This window comes from Nannospalax galili, unplaced genomic scaffold (assembly GCF_000622305.1).
Source record: "Nannospalax galili isolate Female #2095 unplaced genomic scaffold, S.galili_v1.0 scaffold1043, whole genome shotgun sequence".
Classification (NCBI taxonomy): Eukaryota; Metazoa; Chordata; class Mammalia; order Rodentia; family Spalacidae; genus Nannospalax; species Nannospalax galili.
The window spans coordinates 14,004-33,222 of NW_008349184.1; the positions used below are offsets into that span (position 1 = coordinate 14,004).

Consider the following 19,219-nt stretch of genomic DNA (forward strand, 5'->3'; position numbering starts at 1 on the left):
TCACCAAGTGTCCCTGGCAGGATCACCCCTTGATGAGAACGACTGCCCTAAGTGGAGGATGACCCTGGTCCTTCTCAGGCCTCCCTTCCTCAGGGTCCTAACTACAGGCACTGAGCAACTAGCCAAACCCTAACTTGGTATCCCAGTATCTGAGGACATCTTGTTGCTACAGAGGGGTCCCTCTCATCGCACAACAGTGACTACTTTTTTCAAGTGCGGATTAGACTGTCATGAGCCTGGTTAACAGAAGCACCCCAAGAGGCAGTGAGTATTTGGGACCCTAGTCCTGCAGTTCACGGTCTCCTGTGGAAGAAGCTTGTAGCTTCCGTGGGGGAATCTTGAATGTGCCCCCAAATTGCAGAGCCCAACAGAGCACAGTAAACAGGCTGGAAATAGACATTTACTTCATGAGAAAACACCCGCAGCAGTAAGCAGGGTCTGGTCTCAAAACTGGTGGTAGCCAGAAGGCTGTGGAGACGAGCTGTGTGTCCACGGAATAGAGGGGACACGGAAGCAGACAGCGAAGTCACTTGTCTATCCCAATGCCCACAACACTGACGGCATTACACAAAGGTCACAGTTGAACGAATTTGGCAAGTTTGACTGTAAATACAAACAGTGGTAGGGAACACCAGACTGGGGACAGTATCTGCCACAGCATAAGAGGTTATGACTATGCTCTCAGAGAAGCATAGCCCAGGAGGGAGGATACACACATCCTACACAGCATGTACAGCATCAGGACAAGCCAGGACAATGGAAAGAGGCTCCAGCACCAGGACACCAGACCACTGATATGGCTGAGATGAAGTGTGGCCAGACTGGATACTGCTGGTTCAGAGGTGCCAGGGACCCTCTGGAGGCCCAGATGCAGGGCAACAGCTTCACCTGGGTGTCAGCTGGGAGTCACCATTACACACAAACATGAGTCCCAGAGGGTTTGGGTCAAGGAGAGGACACTCCACTTCTTGAGGAAGCAGCAGGAATGCAAACACGAAGGTTCCCAGAACACAGGGTTCTAGAAGGTGCAGGCTGATGCTGAGAGCCAATAGGTAAGTGGCACATAGGCATTCTTGTCTACACTGTACCTGGTATCTACCCCAGAAGCTACAGAGCCTCTGCCCTGTTGGGGCACCCTGCTGCTAGGGTTGTAGTCCTCCATGTCTGGATAGCTCTAAGGAGCTCGGCCTATATGGAAGGACTCTCCTTCTCAGCAGGGGGCCTCCTGCTCTCTGCCTGACTTACCTGGAAAGTGCCACCAAGCATGGATGCCTGACCTTATTTGGAACATGACCTTTGGCATAGTTACCTGGAGTAAAAACTACCCCCAGGTTTTTTCTATATGGTAATTAGGCATTGCCCGGTAGTCGGATGATAGGAGCCCACTGCCACATGTAAATAAAGCATACTATGAGCACCTATCAGCTGAGGCTTTGGCTGCTGTCTCCACACTATATTTTCCCTGACCCCCACTGAATAAACGAAGCTGTTTCACTGAGTCTGGAGCTGTTTGCATCACTGAACCTGCCTCCCCGAAGGGCTTTCTTCTGTCAGTGCTCACTGGCTGTCCTGACCCCGTTCGTCGCTTCTGCTCCCTTTGTCCTCATGGTCCGGTGGCCAACGAGCCACGAGGAAAGGGAGAGACCCCCACACTGCCCCTCATGCCAGGGCCTTTCTCTGTGGGGCCCCCATCCTGCCTTCCTCTGCAAGGCATCTTGGTGTCCCCGTTTACCAGCACAGGAAATGACTGTGTCTTGATGCCAAACCAGAAGGGATCCTGGGTGTGTTCTGGGCCCACAGCCCCCCAGGAACTGAAAGTGGAGCCCGCTAGAATCAAGTCTAAGGCCCTGGTCAGGCCCACTCTCCCTAAGAAGTAGAGTCCTGGGCCCAGGCTGGGGCTCACCTCTGCTTCTCCTTAGAGGCAGCTCTTGCCTTCCCACTCAGCCAGAAGGGCCCAGGGGTAGATGCTGGTGCAGCTCAGAGCTCCCATTTGCCCACTCCTTACAGGACTGTCAGATGCTGGCAGGGGCTCTGTGTTCTCACTGAGGCCCAGTAGGAGCTGTGCTGGTCACTACTTCCTGCAGGACACCCTCCATCAGATACTGCGGTTGAGGTGCTGCCAAGGTGAGCTGCATCATATTCCCAAGAGATTTCTGGCTCCAGTTGAACATGTTCCTGCAATTAGAACCCCAGTATTTGGCTCAGGGATCTCGGGTTACCCGAGCACACTTCTCAAGACCTCTCATGTGGTCATCTTAGCCCGAGGGTAGGAACAAGCGAAGTAGCCTGTAGTCCTGCAGTGTCCAAGAGGTACCCTGCACTCACTCACCCACCTGTAGCTTTCCTGTTCCTGCCTCCTGTGACGGCAGCCTCCCTGGGTGCGCAACTCCAGTGAGCTTCTGCTGTGCCTTCTGTGGTGGAAGTGGACGCCGACTCTCATCTTTGAGCTTCTTGCTGAGGTGACCTGCACTAGCCACCAGGAAAGAACCAGAAATGGTAAGAGCAAACGAGGAGAGCTTTGCTCATCTGCTTGGAGAGAGCAAACCAATGGGAATGTTAAGTGGAGGCTGGTCCTGCCTGCAACCTGAAGGACACCAAGGAATGTGGGGACAAATGGAGCTTCAGCTGTGGACCTGTCATCACTGCACATCACTGGAGCACAGAGAACAGTGTCAGCAGCAGGTCCAACCTCTATCCACCTCCAACTGGGGGCTATATCCCCCCCCGGCTCCTGCTAGGGGGAGCCTTCTGTTCCCTGGCATTACCCACATGTACCCCAGTGGTTTGAGCTGATGGTCAAGGTGCCTCCTGGCTTCTATGCTCTTTGGTGTGCAATCTGCCATGGCAATGCTCCTGTCTGCCACTTTCCCAGCCTGCTTCCTCCCCAGTGTTCCCATTCCGTGCACTGGCCAGCTCCAGCCTAGGGTCCTAGCAGGCTGTGGCTCCAGGGCACACCTGGGACGGCAGGGAACAAAACTTTCAACCTGCTGGAAAGATATGCAGTACTTCAACTGACAGATAGATGGGAGCTCTGCAGGTGCTTCTCCTGGAGAGGGAGTCCTGCACATCTCCAGAGTGCTCAGTCAGAAGCCGGTTCTCACAGATGGTGACAGACAGCAACTCTGTGTGCATGTGTGGCATTTCTGTTTTCTTCTATGGATGCCTGTGTCTTCTGTCCACCTTTGTACTTGGATATTGCCTTTTTAAAAAGATTGAGTTCTTTGTGCTACTGTGGTCAGGATGTGTAACCTGTGCAAGGACAAAGTGCTTCCATCCACCTGGCAGACACTCGCTTCTCCCTCACCTTGTCAAGGCCGGAGTGCCTTCCTTCCCTCCTGCCACCCGAGTCCTGCCTCAGGAAGGGTCAGGACAGGTGACTCCTGGGCCTTCAGGAGGCCAGGCCTGGAGGTGAGCTCTATCCCCTCTGCTCAATTCCACCCCTAGAAATACCCAGGGCCCTCAGAGTTGCTGGTAATGGGTCTAGAGACTTTATCCACAGGTTAAACCTGTAATTCCTTGACCCATAAGCACACTGCAAGCCGGCCCGGGGCTGTACTGACTTCTTCCCTCATCGCTGTGACAGGTCACAGTGCTGGCTTCCACAGACTGGTGCTCCGCTCGTTCTATCCTTTTATTCTGTCTGGGGCCCCAGTCCATGGGATAGTGCTGATCACATTTAGGGTGGGCTTTCCCACCTCTAACCCAATTGAGAAACTCCCTCACAGGGCTGGAGAGATGCTCTTCCAGAACATTACTTTCTAACATCTTAGAATCCTTTCCTACCCTGAAAACATGGAACCACTTCTGCATTTATTTCAAAGTTTTCCAGACATAACTCTCACAGTAAGTCCCTGGTCCATCTGAGATTTTTTTCATGTGGTTGAGGTGCAGACCCATCTTACCACCTCACGGTAACCAAGTCTTGTGGTCACCTACTGACCAGCCCTGCCCTGAGGGTGCTGTTTCCCCTGAGGTGTCCCCTTCCCCTTCCACCAGGCTGCAGGGCTGGAGGCAGGTTCTTCACCCTCCTGGCTTTTCCTCAAAGCGTCTTGTTAACTTGCTTATGAGCATTCTCGGCTGCCTCTCCTTGTCCCTCTCTCCCCCTCACACATTTTGGTGATATGGCGAATTTAACCCAGGGTCTCGTGCAAGTACTCTACCACATTTTTAGCTTAGTCTACCATAAAACACTGTCTGAAATTTAATTAAATTTGCATTGATTCTACATTAATTTGAATTTGGGTGAGATTGTCTTTTTAACTTCAGGACTGTCAATGATATATTTTCTTCATTTATGTAAGCACTTAATGTCTATAAAATGTTTTACTTAAAAGTTTTATTTATGGGGCTGGAGAGATGCTCAGTGGTTAAGAGCACTGGCTGCTCTTGCAGAAGACTCAGGTTTGGGTCCCAGCACCCACACGGCAGTTAACAACCTTCTGTGCTTCAGTTCTAAGGGAATCTGATGTTCTCTTCTGGCCTCCACAGGCATTACGTGCACTGGTAAACTTACATATATTCAGGTGAAACAGTGATAGAGCCTAGCATGTGATATGCAAGGCCCTGGGTTCAAACCTTAGTACTACAAAATAAAAGTCAGGGCGGAGAGATGGTTAGGTATATACTACCCTCAGAGGATCTGAGTTAGATTCCCAGCACAGCTCCAAAGTATCCAACCATCTCTACCAACCACCTCAGGCACCTACATTCACAGATACACACAAATACACATAATAAAACAAAGCGGTTTTAAAGTCTTGCTTTCTGCTAAAATAAATTGTACATACTTTTAAAATTTTTATTTTGGCTGGGTGTGGTGGCACACACCTTTAATCCCAGCACTTGGGAAGCAGAGGTAAGTGGATCTCTGAGTTCAAGGCCAGCCTGGTCTACATAGCAAGTTCTAGGCCAGCTGAGGCTACAGGGAGACCCTGTCTCAAAAAGACCAAAAATTTTTTATTATTTATTTTATGTGTTTGAGTGTATTCCCTGCATGCATGCAAGCGTACCTGGGTTGTACAATGCCTAAGACACGGGCGACTGAGCCCCTGGAACCGGCGTTAACACGGTGGCTAACTGGTTGAATACCACATGCATGCAATGTCTGGAGGCCAGAAGAGGGTATTGGATCTCCTGGAACTGGAGTTACAGACTACTGTGAGCCACCACGTGGGTGCTGGGAACTGAACCCAGGTCCTCTGCAAGAGTAGCCACTGCTCGGCTGGGTGCGGTGATGCACGCCTGTAGCCCCAGCACTTGGGAGGTGGAGGCAGGCAGATAGTTCAAGTCCAGCCTGGTCTACATAGTGAGTTCCAGGCCAGTTGGGGCTACAGGGAAACTCTGTTTCAAAAAAGACCAAAATAAATCAATCAATGAACCAATAAATAATTAAAAAAAAAAAGAGTAGCCACTGCTCTTAACCACTGAGCCATCTCTCCAGCCCCTTGCTAAATTTTTAATTGATTTTTTGTGTATTTCATACATAAAATCATTTTTATACCCCCCCATTGGAGTTCATACATTGTCATTTTGTTGGTTTTTAAAAAAATTTTATTTTATGTGTGTGCATGGATTGCCTGAGTGTAGGTGAGTGCCCCCGTGTTGTGCAATGTCCACGGAGCACAGAAGAGGCCATCGGATCCCCTGGAACTGGAGTTACGCACAGTTGTCAGCTGCCATGTGGGTGCTGGGATTCGAACCCAGGTCTTCTGCAAGAACAGCCAGTTCTTAACCACTGAGCCATCTCTCCAGCCCCACATTCTGTCATTTGTATTAAGGCCTATTATGTGTAAGTGTCCTGAGATATCCCTCAGTGCAAGTTCATCCACTGGGATCTAGGCAGCCCATCTAGAGTCTTTCCCTTCGAGATCAGCTCTTCCTCACTCAGCAGTAATCAGTGCCAATAATTCTTTGACTACGATTGGGGGTTGTTGTTCATTTCCACAGTTCTGTGTTGGGTTTTTGTCTGCCTAAGCTTGGGTCGTATGCATGCTGACCTTTGCTAAATTCTTAATTTCCTTCCATAGCGTGTGATCATTTTCAGATGCTTTGTAAACAATAATTGTCTGCTAGTCCTGACTATCAGGGTTTTAGCTCCAATCTTACAGTTTCTGTCTCACCACACTGGCTGTAACCTCCAGGACAGCACTGAACTCAGTGACAAGACTGGGTATATTTTTGGTTTATAGAGGTGTACAAAAGTTTTGCCATTTAGTAGATATTATTAGGCTAATAAAACTCTAATATGCTCTATTTATGAAGAGACACTAATTAATAATGGACACTGGTCAGGTATGTTGGCTCAGGCCTATAATCTCAGTACTCAGCAGGCTGAAACAAGGAGACATTAAGTTGGAGGGCAGCCTGAGCTACAGGACAAGTTAGCCAGCCCGGGCTATTGCCAAGACCCTACCTTAAAAAAAGAAAAAAAGGCCTGGTGTGGTAGCGCACACCTTTAATCCCAGCACTCAGGAGGCAGAGGCAGGAGGATCTCTGTGAGTTCAAGGCCAGCCTGGTCTACATAGCGAGTTCTGGGTCAGCAGGGGCTACAGGGAGACCCTGTCTCAAAAAGACAAAAAAATTTATTTTGAGTGTATTCCCTGCATGCATGCAAGCGCACCTGGGTTGTACAATGCCTAAGTAAATCAGAAGCGGGTGACTGAGCCCCTGGAGCTGGCGTTAACACGGTGGCTAACTGGTTGAATACCACATGCATGCAGTGTCTGGAGGCCAGAAGAGGGTATTGGATTCCCTGGAACTGGAGTTACACAGTTGTGAGCCATCATGTGGGTGCTGGAACCCCACTGGAGTTCATACATTCTGTCATTTGTATTAAGGCCTAGCTCTGCCAGCAGTTCCTTAGACTTCTGTGTGGACCTGGTACCCTTCTGGAAGACCACACACCATCAATCCATCTCCTCCACGGTCTCATGGGCCTCTAGTTTTCTAAGGTGGTTTGAGGAATTATTTTTCTACTGATAAATCAGGCTACTGGAGCTCACTATGTAGACCAGGCTGGCTGCCTCTGCCTGTCCCACCTCACCACCCCTGCCTCTGTGTGTTTTTATCCCTCTCCTTTGCTGATGTGCCTGGAATTCTCCTGTTCCTCTTCTCCATCACTCTGCCTGACAGGGTCCACCTTCTCAGCCTTTCAGAGCTGTTCCAGACCCTACATCCTCTTAGCAATGTCTCCTCCCTACCCCAAGTCCACCTTTACACCGCTTGGAGCCAGACACTGGGCTCACTGGTGCTTGGCTATGGCACCCCACCCAGCACTGTAACAGAGCACCAGGTGTGTCTGCTTCTCCCAGTCAGCAGCGCCAGCACAAAGTCCTTTCCCTGTGCTCCGTCTTTGGTTAGATAGCGTTTCTCTTTCCTGCAATGTGGGTTTAATTTAAACTGCAAAACACCAAAGAAGAGCCTCAACAATCCAGCTGAATGCTGGATGTGATGGTATGCCATCACAGTGGTGACCAGAGGAAACTGGATATGAACCCACCTATCTGCTCCAAAACGATGGGGCAGAGGAGGTGGCAGGCTGATTCCAGTTCGGGTGTGTGAGTTTTCTTATAACTATGAATCACATTAAAAAATTTTCCAAGTACATTAAAAAATGTACCTTTCTTTTGCTGTTTTCCATGCTGAATTCAGCTCCTGTTTTCTTCCTAGAAGTGTCCAGGGCTGTTGGCTCACGGGATACCCTCCATGTGTGCGAATGGGTATTTGGTCTCATTGAGGAGGCTGGCCCATAGGAAAGCATGAGTCACACCTACCCGGACTGTCACACATCAAATCACCAAATTTTTGGAGACTCTGGAGTACTTACCATCCCCAGTGTGTGTGAGGAAACTGAGGCCTGGGGTGGTTCAGGGATGCTCCCAAAGCCCCATGACTGCAGAGTTGGGCCAGGGGGTGATTTCAGCTGAAGGGCCTATGCTACTCACCACACATCTCCCAGAATCAGGGCACTGGCTTAAACCATGTTTGCCCTTTGCCAAGAACCCAGGACCACAAAGACAAAACGGACCAAGAACCCACCTGCCTGCTGGAGGGATGGTGTGACTCCACCATCCAGGTGCCACTGCAGGAGTCTTCAGGCCCAACCTGGGGGCCCGCATGGCATTCTGTGTCTGGACCCTGTCCAGTGCATCCTAAATATGGAAAAGACATGACAGGATTTAAACCTAAACCAGAAAGGTCCATGTGGCCAGGCTGGGTGAAAAGAGCTGGCTCTGGCTATGCTAGTCAACAGCTCATGATGCACCCGCTAAAAGTGTCTTCACACTGGTGACAGCAAAAGTTATAGCACTACAGAAATAAATCAACACAGGCACCCCTGGGAGAGGGGGCAATTGTTCTAGGTGGTCATGGCTTCAGTGTCCTCTGTCATCTAGAAAGAACATTAGACTACAGAAGCACTGCTCAGCTCCCTGCACCTCTGGCTCCAGTCCAGTTCCTGCATCTAGGGCTCCATTTCCTCAGCCAGCTTCTCCTGACCAACATCTAACTCTTTGTGGTTCAAACACTCACATTCTTCATCAAGAACAGAGGTCAGGCCAGGCGTGGTGGCACATGCAGAGGTAGGCGGATCTCTGTGAGTTCAAGGCCAGCCTGGTCTACATAGTGAGTTCCAGGACAGCTGGGGCTACCGGGAGACCCTGTCTCAAAAAGACCAAAAAAAAAACAGAGGTCAGAAGCCAGGTGCAGTGGTACATGCCTATAAATCCCGTACCCTACGCCTCCTGGGCGTGCACCCCTGCACCTGGACAGCTTTAGTTGTCAACCTGACACACCTGGATAGAGGGCGTGGTGGCACATGCCTTTAATCTTAGCACTCGGGAGGCAGAGGTAGGCGGATCTCTGTGAGTTCAAGGCCAGCCTGGTCTACATAGTGAGTTCCAGGACAGCTGGGGCTACCGGGAGACCCTGTCTCAAAAAGACCAAAAAAAAAAACAGAGGTCAGAAGCCAGGTGCAGTGGTACATGCCTATAAATCCCGTACCCTACGCCTCCTGGGCGTGCACCCCTGCACCTGGACAGCTTTAGTTGTCAACCTGACACACCTGGATAGATGGCGCCTCAGGGAATTCACTCCATTGGGCTGGCTTGTGGTCATGTCTGTGGGGCAGCTTCTTGATTGTTGAATGATATGGGAGGGCCCAGCCACCCCTGGGCAGGTGGTCCTATGTGGTATAAGGCAAGTTGCACACTGGCCAGGGGAGCAAGCCAGTAGGCAGTGTTCCTCCATGGCCTGTGTTTCAGCTCCTGCCTCCAGGTTCCTGCCCTGAGTTCCTACCTTGGGCTCTCTCCATGAGGAACTGTGACCTGGGAGATGTAAGATAAAATAAACCCTTCCTTCCCCAAGTTGGTATTGGTCAGAGTTTTGTCACAGCAATTGAAAACAAAGACAATTGAGGCAGGAGGATGACTGTGAGTTCAAGACCAGTCTGGGCTACACAGTTCTGTCAGCCTGAGCTACACACCAAGACCTGCCTCAAAGTACAAAAACAAACCCAAGGAGCACCCACACACCTATTTTAGCCAGGTGTGATGGTTCACACCTGTGATCCCAGCATTCAAGTGGCTACAGCAGGAAGACTGAGTTGGAGGCCAGTCTGGATTCACAGTGGGATCCAGGCCAACCTGGGCTAGAGTGAGACTCTGTCTCAATAAAACAAAACAAAATGGGCTGGCAATGCATGACAGCACACAGCCACACCCATTCATTGCACATCACCACTAAGTGCTGTGGCACTGTGTGGATGAGGTGACAGGCTGACGGACTGGCCCTTCACATAAAACATTCACCAACTGGACATGGGTTCCTGGGAGACTGACACTGGGTCATTCTGCCTTGTGGTGTCCCAGTGTAAACAAATGCCATCATTGGTTTTCATCAGTATTTGGAAGTAAATTCAGGTATCATGACTCTGCACCATGAAGCCTTGGTATGCATCTTTAAGGCCATCGGTTATAGGCTGGGAGCAGGACACTGTCCTGCCTGGTAACACTCCAGGTTTCCAATGTCCCAGCAGTGTAGCTGACTCCTTCAATCCAGGACACATTGAGTATGCTATGCACACGCCTCCTAGACCAGCTGACACCTGCTTTCCCACAATTTCACCTAACTAGATCTTCATGCATGAGATTAAGCAGGTCTCTCCTGAGGGGATCCAGCCTGGGCAGGACACTCCTAGGAATACCTGCATGAGATTCTGGTGTGGGACGACCTCTTCTTGAAACCTTCTGCCCTTTAGTGAGGGGCCGAAGTCTCTGCCCACCTGCAACCTGGCCTTGCACTTCCTGACACTGCAGCAGACCTGACTGGGCCACTGCCAGGAGGCCCTGACTCTAGGAGGCCCCGGAGACACATGGGCCACTTGTTTCAACTTTTAGAGAGATGGTGAAACTGTTAACCTGGTTTATTAATTATTTTCTCATTGCTGTGACAAAAGCAACTGGAAGAAAGGTTTATGTGGCTCACACTTTGAGGGCTTCCTTATCGTGGCGGCAAAGGCAGAGTGAAGAGTGTGTGAGGTGGCTGGTCCCAGTGTCTGCAGTTGGAAAGTACAGAGATGAACGCTCAGCCTCTTCCTTTCTATAAACAATTTTTATTTACTTTTTCTGGTGTATGTGTGTGTGAGGGAGGTGTCTGTGCCACTGTGTGCATGCGGAAGTCAGAAGACAACTGAGAGGTCAGTTCTCTCCTGCCACCTTTATGTGGGTTCAGGGGATCAAACTCTGGTTGCCAGGTTTGTGCGAGGAATACCCTAACCGGCAGGGCCATCTTGCCAGCCCAGCTTTCTCCTTTTTATTCAATCTAGGACCCAAACCCATGGGATGGTCCTGACGACATTCAGAGTGGGTCTTCCCTCTGCAGCACCTCCACGGACACACCTCTGGGTGTGTTCCTAGGTCACTTTATGTCCAGTCAGGCTGACCATGAAGGTTAACTGTCATATGGGGTAAAACATTCCCATAGGGGAGCCCAGGGCTCTGGATCATTTGGCGTGGCACCCCTCTCATGGTTTCTGCACCTGATTGACAAGAACATCTCTGGCTCTGGCTCTGGCCACTTCTTTTAGGGCAGAGTCTCCAAAGACTAAGGCCATTATTAGTTTCTTATGTACAAATCTTTGTACCAACTGTTAGGGAAAGAGGAATTTACTGCTTGGTTGAACTTACTGCTTGTAACTGATTAACTCAACTGGAGACACAGGCATCCGGAGATAGGGGCAAGTGCTGCAGCCCCCGGAGCCTGACCTGTGTGATCTGTGTCGTGTCATGCAGGCATGTCTGCTTACACAGATAACAGGGAAGGGTTGTGCCAGGCACATACCACCCACCCTTCCCCAATTGGGACATCTGAAGGGAGCTGTAACATTTTTCTTGTTTTGAAGTTATTGGTTTGTGAAATTCTTGCTTTGAAACTATTGGTTGTATAAGCGCAGGTTTTTGTGTAACGGTTGTGGGAGCCTATATAATCTCTACCTGAAGTTGCCTCCGGGTCAATTGCTCCAACCAGACCTGCATGTCTTGGAAGGACGGTCGGCCCCAGCTAGCTGGCCTAATAAAACTCTGCTTGACTTTTGCATCTCCATACTCGTGCATTTGTTCTCCTGAAGAGACCCACCGAGTCACGAACCCTAACACAACTTCCCCCCAGTACCCCAACTGTATTACCTCCTGGTCAGTGGTCACTCTGTCATCCCTAGAGCAGATCTCACAGAGCACTTTGGGACAGAGGGCAAACATGGCCATGTGGACTTGCCTCTGGTGACAGGCGGGAAAGTGGACCTGCTGGTTGAGTGAGGCAGGGCTGCAGTTGTCTGAATGTGCCATGGACAGAAGCTGCTGATGGCAGGCACCCTGGGGCCACAAGGTCTGCATAGGAATCTGCCTGTGGGTGGGCACAATGGCCTGATGAGATCACTTCCTATGGGTCCAGGCTGCTGGTCCAGGATGGTGGCTGGGACATGGGAATACAGTAGTGCATTCCAGGTCCAGTTCCAGGCACAGGGCTGAGCTTAGGGATGCTGGATTAGCCAGAGGGCAATTTCAAGATGGTTGCTAAAGCCAGCTGCCAAGGGATGAGCAGAACCTGGTGTTGTCCAGTGGGGACCGGAATGCTGCCATCCAGCTCAGGGCCCCAGAGGGCTACAACCACACCCTGAAGCCTTCAAAAATGCTGACAGAATTACCAAAGCAGAGGATGGCACAGGCTGAGGCAGTAAGGGAGGCATGTATGCTCGGTGGCTCCAAGTTGTCACACAAATGGCAGCTAACACACCTATGAGCCCTGAGAAGCCTTCATGCCATCACTTGGTGCAGACACACTGGGGCAGACAGGCTCTGTGGGCTCCCACAACTGATGGGGGACCCTCCCCAAGGTGACAGACAGGCAGCCACTGCACAGGAATCTCAGACCTCCATCCCACGCTCACCCAGGGCCCACATCTGAAGGCCTCCTGCTCAGTGCTTCTTCCTCGGATGATGCTTCCGATGTCGGATGAGGCAGGAGCTGTAGGTGAAGGCTTTCCCACACTCCTCACACCTATAAGGCTTCTCTCCAGTGTGTGTTTTCTGGTGTTTCAGAAGGTTGGAGCCACAGTTAAAGGCCTTCCCACACTGGTCACACTTAAAGGGCTTCTCACCAGTGTGAATTCTCTGGTGTTTGGTGACATCTGAGCTGTGCCGGAAAGTCTTCCCGCACTGGTCACACTTAAAGGGCTTCTCTCCTGTGTGAACTCTCTGATGGCGAATGTGATCCGTCTTGTGTTTGAAGATTCGTCCACATTCACTGCACTCATAAGGCTTCTTCTTTTGAAAAGGAACAAACACGGGGACACCCTCAAAGTCGTCTTTAAACGAAGCATCAAAGGCATCAAAGAGATGTGCCTCATCTTCAGGGCTCAGGTTGGTCTCCTTTCGGGGCTTCCGGCCCCCAGCTCGGGGCTTCCGGCCCCCAGCTCGGGGCTTCTGAGTCCCCACTTGGGGCTTCCGAGTCCCTGCAGGCTTCTTGGGCTTTTTCCCACCTGATGCTGTCTCTCCCTTGAGAGGGGCCTTTTGCACAGTTGTCTCCTTTGGGGAGTGGGTCTCATTTTCCACTGCTGCAGGCCTCTCCATTACCATCTCCATTACCACAGGGGTCTCCATGGCCGCAGGGGTCTCCATTACCGTCTCCCCTGCTGCAGGCAGCTCTGTTGCCGCAGGGGTCTCTATCGCTGCAGGGGTCTCCGTTACCGTCTCCACTGCTGCAGGCAGCTCTGTTGCCGCAGGGGTCTCCATCGCAGAAGGGGTCTCCATTACTGGCTCCATCTCCATTACCACAGGCGTCTCCATTACCACAGGCAGCTCCAATACTACAGGCAGCTCCATTGCTTCAGGCAGCTGCATTACTATAGGCGTCTCCACTGCCGCGGGCAGCTCCACTACCACAGGCGGCTCCACTACCACAGGCGGCTCCACTACCACAGGCGGCTCCACTACCACAGGAAGCTCCACTACCACAGGAAGCTCCATTGCTACAGGGAGCTCCACTGCTGTTCCTAAGAAGCAGGAATCACCCAGGAAGCCAGGGAAGGCTGAGGACTCCCAGTCAGGGGTTACCTGGCTTCTCTCCATCATTCCATCGGGGACAGATCACCACATCCTGTGTGCAGCTGCTTCTCAGCACGAGGCAGACAGAGCCATTATCGTCTTCCTCTGGAGAGGAAAAAGTATTAACACAGATCAAAGGCCCCTTTCAGGACTGCAGCACCTCCACCGTCTTTCCAGCTGCACATCTGATGAGCACCTCAGACAAACTGGGTTCCCCAGAGCTGCACCCAGCCTTGCCCTTTCCCAGCATGCTCACCACACAGCCAAAGGACAGGAAGTACTCCTTGGCCACAGGACAAGGCTTTCATGTGTCCCAGAGCTCCATGTCTACCAACGGCCATTTGGTGTGGCTCTTGCTTTTCCACCTCCCCAAATGGAACTGTCCCCTGTCCTTTCTCACTCCTCTGTATCTGCCCACACCAGGATCATGCATGGACTTGGGAGCTATGGACTGCAGGAAGCAACCCCGTCACCCACAGCCTTATTCTGAGCTGGAAAAATCTGGGGCTGTCCTCATGATCCCCAGGAGGCAGTCAATCCCATCACATGCCCAGAGGCTCTCCATGTTGATGAGGCCTCTACAGTCCTGGTCCCTCCCTACCTTCCCCCCTTCAACTCTACCAGCTTTACATCCTCCAAAGCTACACCACCTCTCTTACCTCTTGAGGCCTGAGTGTGTGTGTGTGTGTGTGTGTGCGTGTGTTGCTCTGCCGACAGCCCCTTCTATAGCCCCGCTTTCCAAAAACATAACTGTCCCTTAGGGAGCACACTGCCTGTTCTAAGCATTAGACAAATACCTACATATCTAGCCTTCATCCCACAAGTAGCTTGGGCGTGAAAGCCTGGCCCTGCTCCAGTCAGCTTCTCCACTGCCTTCCTGCCCCAGCAGATGAGGGTCTGACCTGGATTCAGGGTTGAAGCCTAGGTGCCTATCAGCCAGGCCTCCGCTCATGTTGTCTGAACATCAGTACTTGAGTGTCTGTCTCTCGTAGGACTGGAGAAGAGACACATGAGAGTTCCTATCTGACAACATCTCAAGCTCAGCACCAAGTCAAGTGCAATAACACTGGTGACAGGAACGATAAGCAGGCCCAGGTGACTGAAGAAGCAGCCCTGCAGCCTGTTTCACATTAAGAATTTTGCTTTCAGGGCTGGGGAATCAGTAGTAGGGCACTGGTCTATGCTCAGGGCCAAGGTCCAAGCCCCAGCACTGTTACAAAGAAGAAAAATTCCTCTTTTTTTAAAAAAGGTGGTTTTTATTTTTTGAGACAGGGTCTCTCTGTAGCCCCAGCTGGCCTGGACTTGCTCTGTAGATCAGGCTGGCCTTGAACTCAGAGATCCACCTGGCTCTGCCTCTGGAGTGCTGGAACGAAAGGGATGTGCCACCACGCCCGGCTTTTTTTTTTTTAATTATTTTTGATGTGTATTATTTGTATGTAAGTGCACCCATGTCATGCAATGCCCACAGAGGTCAGAACAGGGCGTCAGATCCTCTAATCTGGAATTACAGAGGGTTCTGAGTGCTGGGCACCAAACCGGGGTTCTCTGTGAGAGCAGCTGGGGCTCCCCACGGCTGAGCCAGCTCTCCCACCCCAACTTCTCTTCTGTAGCGCTCCTATACTGCCTCCAGCGTCCTCAGTTACCGCCTGACAGCTTCCAGCACAAAACCTTGAAAGAGCTCCATGCAGAAGGAAAGCCCACCAGAGGATGAGCAGTCCTCTTGTCCTTGAACTTGGATTGCACAGATCCAGTCTGGCATTCTGAGCACGAACTTCACATCCTGCAACAGTTTCTCTTGCCCACTAGAAGGCCCAGGATTCTGACAGCTCTTATCCCAAAATATGGTGCTCTAAGTAACAATATTCCAACTTCCTTATATTAGTTTTTGGTCAACCAGGCTGAAGCTTTATGCTGGGGTCCAGTCTGATCAAGAAATGGAAGTGAGGGGCTGGAGAGATGGCTTAGCAGTTAAGGGCATTGGCTGCTCTAACGGAGGACACAGGTTTAATTCCCAGCACCCACATGGCAGCTAACAACCATCTGTAACTCCAGTTCCAGGGGATCAGACACCCTCTTCTGAACTCTGTCTGCAGGCAGTGTAGAACACAGATGTACTTACATGCATGCAGGTGATACACTCATACACATAAAGTAAAAAAAAAGAAACGGGAGGTGAAACTTGTGCTAAGTGACATCACTAACAAACACAATTCCCTAGGCAGAGGCAACCCTGGGCCTTCCCTCTTCTCTCCTGAATGGAGACAGAGATGGGTTGGGGTGGGGAGGGCACATACATGTGTCATTGGCCTGTTTGTTCTGTTCACTTTCTAACCCAGGAGGTACACGGAGGACTGTAAAGCTGAACCCAGCAGACATTAGCCAGCCCCAGTGGTCCTGGACAGGCCTGAGTTGTGATGTTCAGAAAGATGATGGAGAAGTGGAAGGGCACAGGCCTCACAAATTTCAGGACTATGACCACCACCAGACCAGGGTAACAAGGTTGAGCTTGAGATGGCTGCTTCCCTCTACAGAAAAGCTCCAGAGGAGGTGGCAGGCAACACTTTAGGGTGTTAAGTCACTGCCTTCTTCAGCAAATCACAATTTAAATATTCAGTACCTGCCTCTGCTCATTGATATTTATATTCTGGTTGCAAAATGACTACAGCTCACTGTCTCACAGGACTCAGTCTGGCCTTTCCTACACAAAAACCTCTAGATTAGCGAGATTTGCATTCAGGCCAGCATCCCTTTCCTACCCTTTACCTACCCGGAGGACCTCCAGGAGGTAGAGTTCTAGCATCATTTGGGAGCTAGGACTCAAAGTGAAGAAAGAGGAGCGTCAGGATGCTGTACCACCTAGGGCAGGGACTCAGCCCCAGGCAACTCACAGGCCCAGACTGAGTTCAGAGAAGACGCCTGCAGGAGTGTGCCCTTCCGCCTCAGGGTGGGGGCCAAGCTCTGCAGGACAAGGTGTGCGGACACTCCCCAGGATGGGGAGCCCACAGCACCGTTTCCCCTTTCACACCACCTGTGGCTTTGTCAAGGAGACACTAGCACGGCTACGAGGTGGGTGTTCTGAGAGCCGGCCTACGTCCTTTTAGCCCCGGACGCCTGTCTCACATCTGCTCAGGAAACACCTCATTATGGCCGTGTTACCCCACCTGCACTGGCGGGAAACTGAGGCTCTAGGTTTGCTCACAGATCAAACTGAAAATTAAATAATCATTAAACACAGTAGAGCATAGGCCTCTCCGCCGGTGCACCCGAGCGGGTGCTGGCGGCACAGGCAACTTAGCTAGGGTGGCCTAACGGACGGGGCTCGTGCCCACTGGGCAACATCAGGAGCACGGAGCCCCGGACGTCAGCGCATCAGCACCACATCCCGACCCACCCGTCCCCGCCTCCGGGAGCCTGGACACCATGGGCGCGTCACGGACCCCGAGAAACGGCCCCGGAGGTGGTCCCCAGAGCCCCGAGCGCGCGCAACGGGTACCTGGGTGACGGCTCAGCTCAGAACCCGGCGGAACTCTGGCGGGGGCGGGATCCAGCGCCCGCCCAGGCCGCCACTCGCCCTCACCTGCACCACGAGGGGCCCACAGGACCTCCGCCCCCTTCCAAAGCTGCTCTACGTCCCCCGGCCTCTCGGTGGTGCTGCGTCGCACTCCTTAGTGTCGCGCGCGCCTTCCCGCCACTTGCGGTACCGCTCTAGGAGCCGGTCCCGCCCTCTCTATGGTACCGTGTAGAGCGACGGCTCCGTAGCCCCGCCCACCTCTCCTAGCCCCTTCCGTGGCCGCTCTAGGCGACGTGGCCGCCGTCTCGGTGGTGCTGCGGTACCCGCCCAGGGCCGGATCCGCAAGGTGTTGTCTGCGGCTGTTCCGGTTCCCGGGCGGCTGGTGGCGCGTCTCTCCCTGCGTTTACGCGCAGCGATCCGCCGGCTGCGGTCCTTGGTAGTTCCTAGTCGTCGTGTTTGTCATCTGTGCGGCCCGTCAGCTCAGGGGCCCGCGGATCGCGGTGCTGCAGGCCCATCCGAATTCAGTCCTCCCCCTCCTTCCTGGCCTTTACTTACAGATACTACAAATCTGTCCTGTGTTCTAGCACTTTCCTATGCTATTCTGACTTTCATTGTCCATAACTGAGCTGAGTTCGTTCATATCCCCCCCCCCCCCAGTCTGTACATATCGCCCTTTGGGGAGTGCAAGGATTATAGTTGTGCAACCTCGCGCTGGGCTTCATTAGAATTTCCAACGAGATCACTGTGATTCCAACTAGTTGTAAGAAACAGTGATGGAGCTCGGTAGTACGCTGGGCTGAGTTTTCCAGAGAATGCCATTTTGCTTGACTAGTGTCCAGCCTTAGAGCCTCATATTAAAATGGAAATAGAAGAGCACACCAGATGCTAAAAGCTTTCTCAATGTGATGGTAATTAAAGAACTTTGAAGCAGGAAATCTTTTCCTCCGCCCACACGCCCTGCGGTACCTACTCCCCCCCCCCCCATAGAAATCATTGTTTCCCAAATCCACCTCATTCCGGTACACCTTCTGGCCTTGTGTTACCAGTAAACCACTTATGTATTATTTGCCCTTGGGGTGCATTCCTCACATGACTATAAAAGCCCCCCTAACCGTGAATGAGGAATGATCTCTGGATCAGTCTCACTGATGAAATTAAACTCCTTCTCACCTGCCTTAGGCTGTTGGTCTCTGTTCCCCCCACCCCCTGCTTCTACTAGACTCAACACACTAATGAAGTCCAACCCCGGAGGTTGCCTTTTGCCACTCAGCGTCACTGTATGGATCCACAAGGGTATCTGTCTGTGTGTCTCCGTGGCTCATTCCTTCTTATGGCTGAGCTGCCTGCACAGTTTGTGCACCACAGCTCGTTTGACCCTTTACCCCCTGAAGGGCATCCATGTCACAAATAAGGTTGCTTCCAAGACCCTCAGCGCAAGCTCACTTTCCCCGGATCACACTCAGTGCGGTCTCTAGGTAGAATAAGATCAGCCAGGTCGCTTTCAGAGAGGTTGTACCACTTCCTCCCACCAGCACTGTACAGCGACTGGTTTCCTGCTTCACCAGCTTTTGGTGTAGGCACCATGGTGGGGAGAAGGGCACCTCCTTGTTTACATTTCCCAGAGGTCTTGTAGTTCCTGGGCTTGTTGCAGTCTGCATAGTCTGCACTGGCAGGTCTCCTGCCCATCTTCTTAGGGGGTGGGTTGATCTGGATGTGAGTGGGCTGATGCAGTCCTTTGTCCCTGTGGTCCTCAGGTGGTCTCCCACTCGGGCATTCTTCCATCCCTCTCACTGGGTCATTTCTGGAGCAGTTTGTTTTGGAGTGCCTGCCCTCAGTAGATTGTAACCTTCTGTTGGTGGACACCCCTCCACCCCGCACCCTGCCATGACCTCGGCTTTTCTGACACTATCCAAGCTTTCTCTAAGAAGACAGTGAGCTGTCTGCTGTTGAGAAACCCTGGTGTCTGAAAACTGCCTTTGAACGAGCTGCACACATGCCCTTTGGTGGGCAGAAGCATTAGATGGTCCCAATCCAAGGTCAGCCTGAGGAGGCATCATCTTCAGTGACATGGAACTGGGATCTCTGTGTTCTGGAGAGGTCCTGATAGAGG

The 19,219-nt window shown here is 51.8% G+C and overlaps 1 protein-coding gene across 6 annotated transcripts; it reads right to left on the reverse strand.

The window, feature by feature from the left end:
• Positions 1-1,529: 1,529 nt before the first annotated feature.
• Zfp41 (ZFP41 zinc finger protein) lies at positions 1,530-17,312 on the reverse strand. Of its 6 annotated transcripts, XM_029570119.1 has the most exons (6): positions 17,092-17,309; positions 11,490-13,703; positions 8,038-8,150; positions 7,619-7,740; positions 2,334-2,469; positions 1,530-2,175 (listed from the first exon to the last, which is right to left on the reverse strand). In XM_029570119.1, the coding sequence occupies exon 2, from the start codon at positions 13,623-13,625 to the stop codon at positions 12,471-12,473; it is 1,155 nt and encodes a 384-aa protein (XP_029425979.1). In that variant the 5' UTR covers positions 13,626-13,703; positions 17,092-17,309; the 3' UTR covers positions 1,530-2,175; positions 2,334-2,469; positions 7,619-7,740; positions 8,038-8,150; positions 11,490-12,470. The 6 variants fall into 6 exon arrangements, with proteins under 6 accessions (XP_029425979.1, XP_029425981.1, XP_029425977.1 ...); XM_029570121.1 differs by lacking the exon at positions 7,619-7,740 and having other exon boundaries at positions 2,334-2,464; positions 17,176-17,312; XM_029570117.1 differs by lacking the exon at positions 7,619-7,740 and having other exon boundaries at positions 2,334-2,464; positions 11,682-13,703.
• Positions 17,313-19,219: the final 1,907 nt, after the last annotated feature.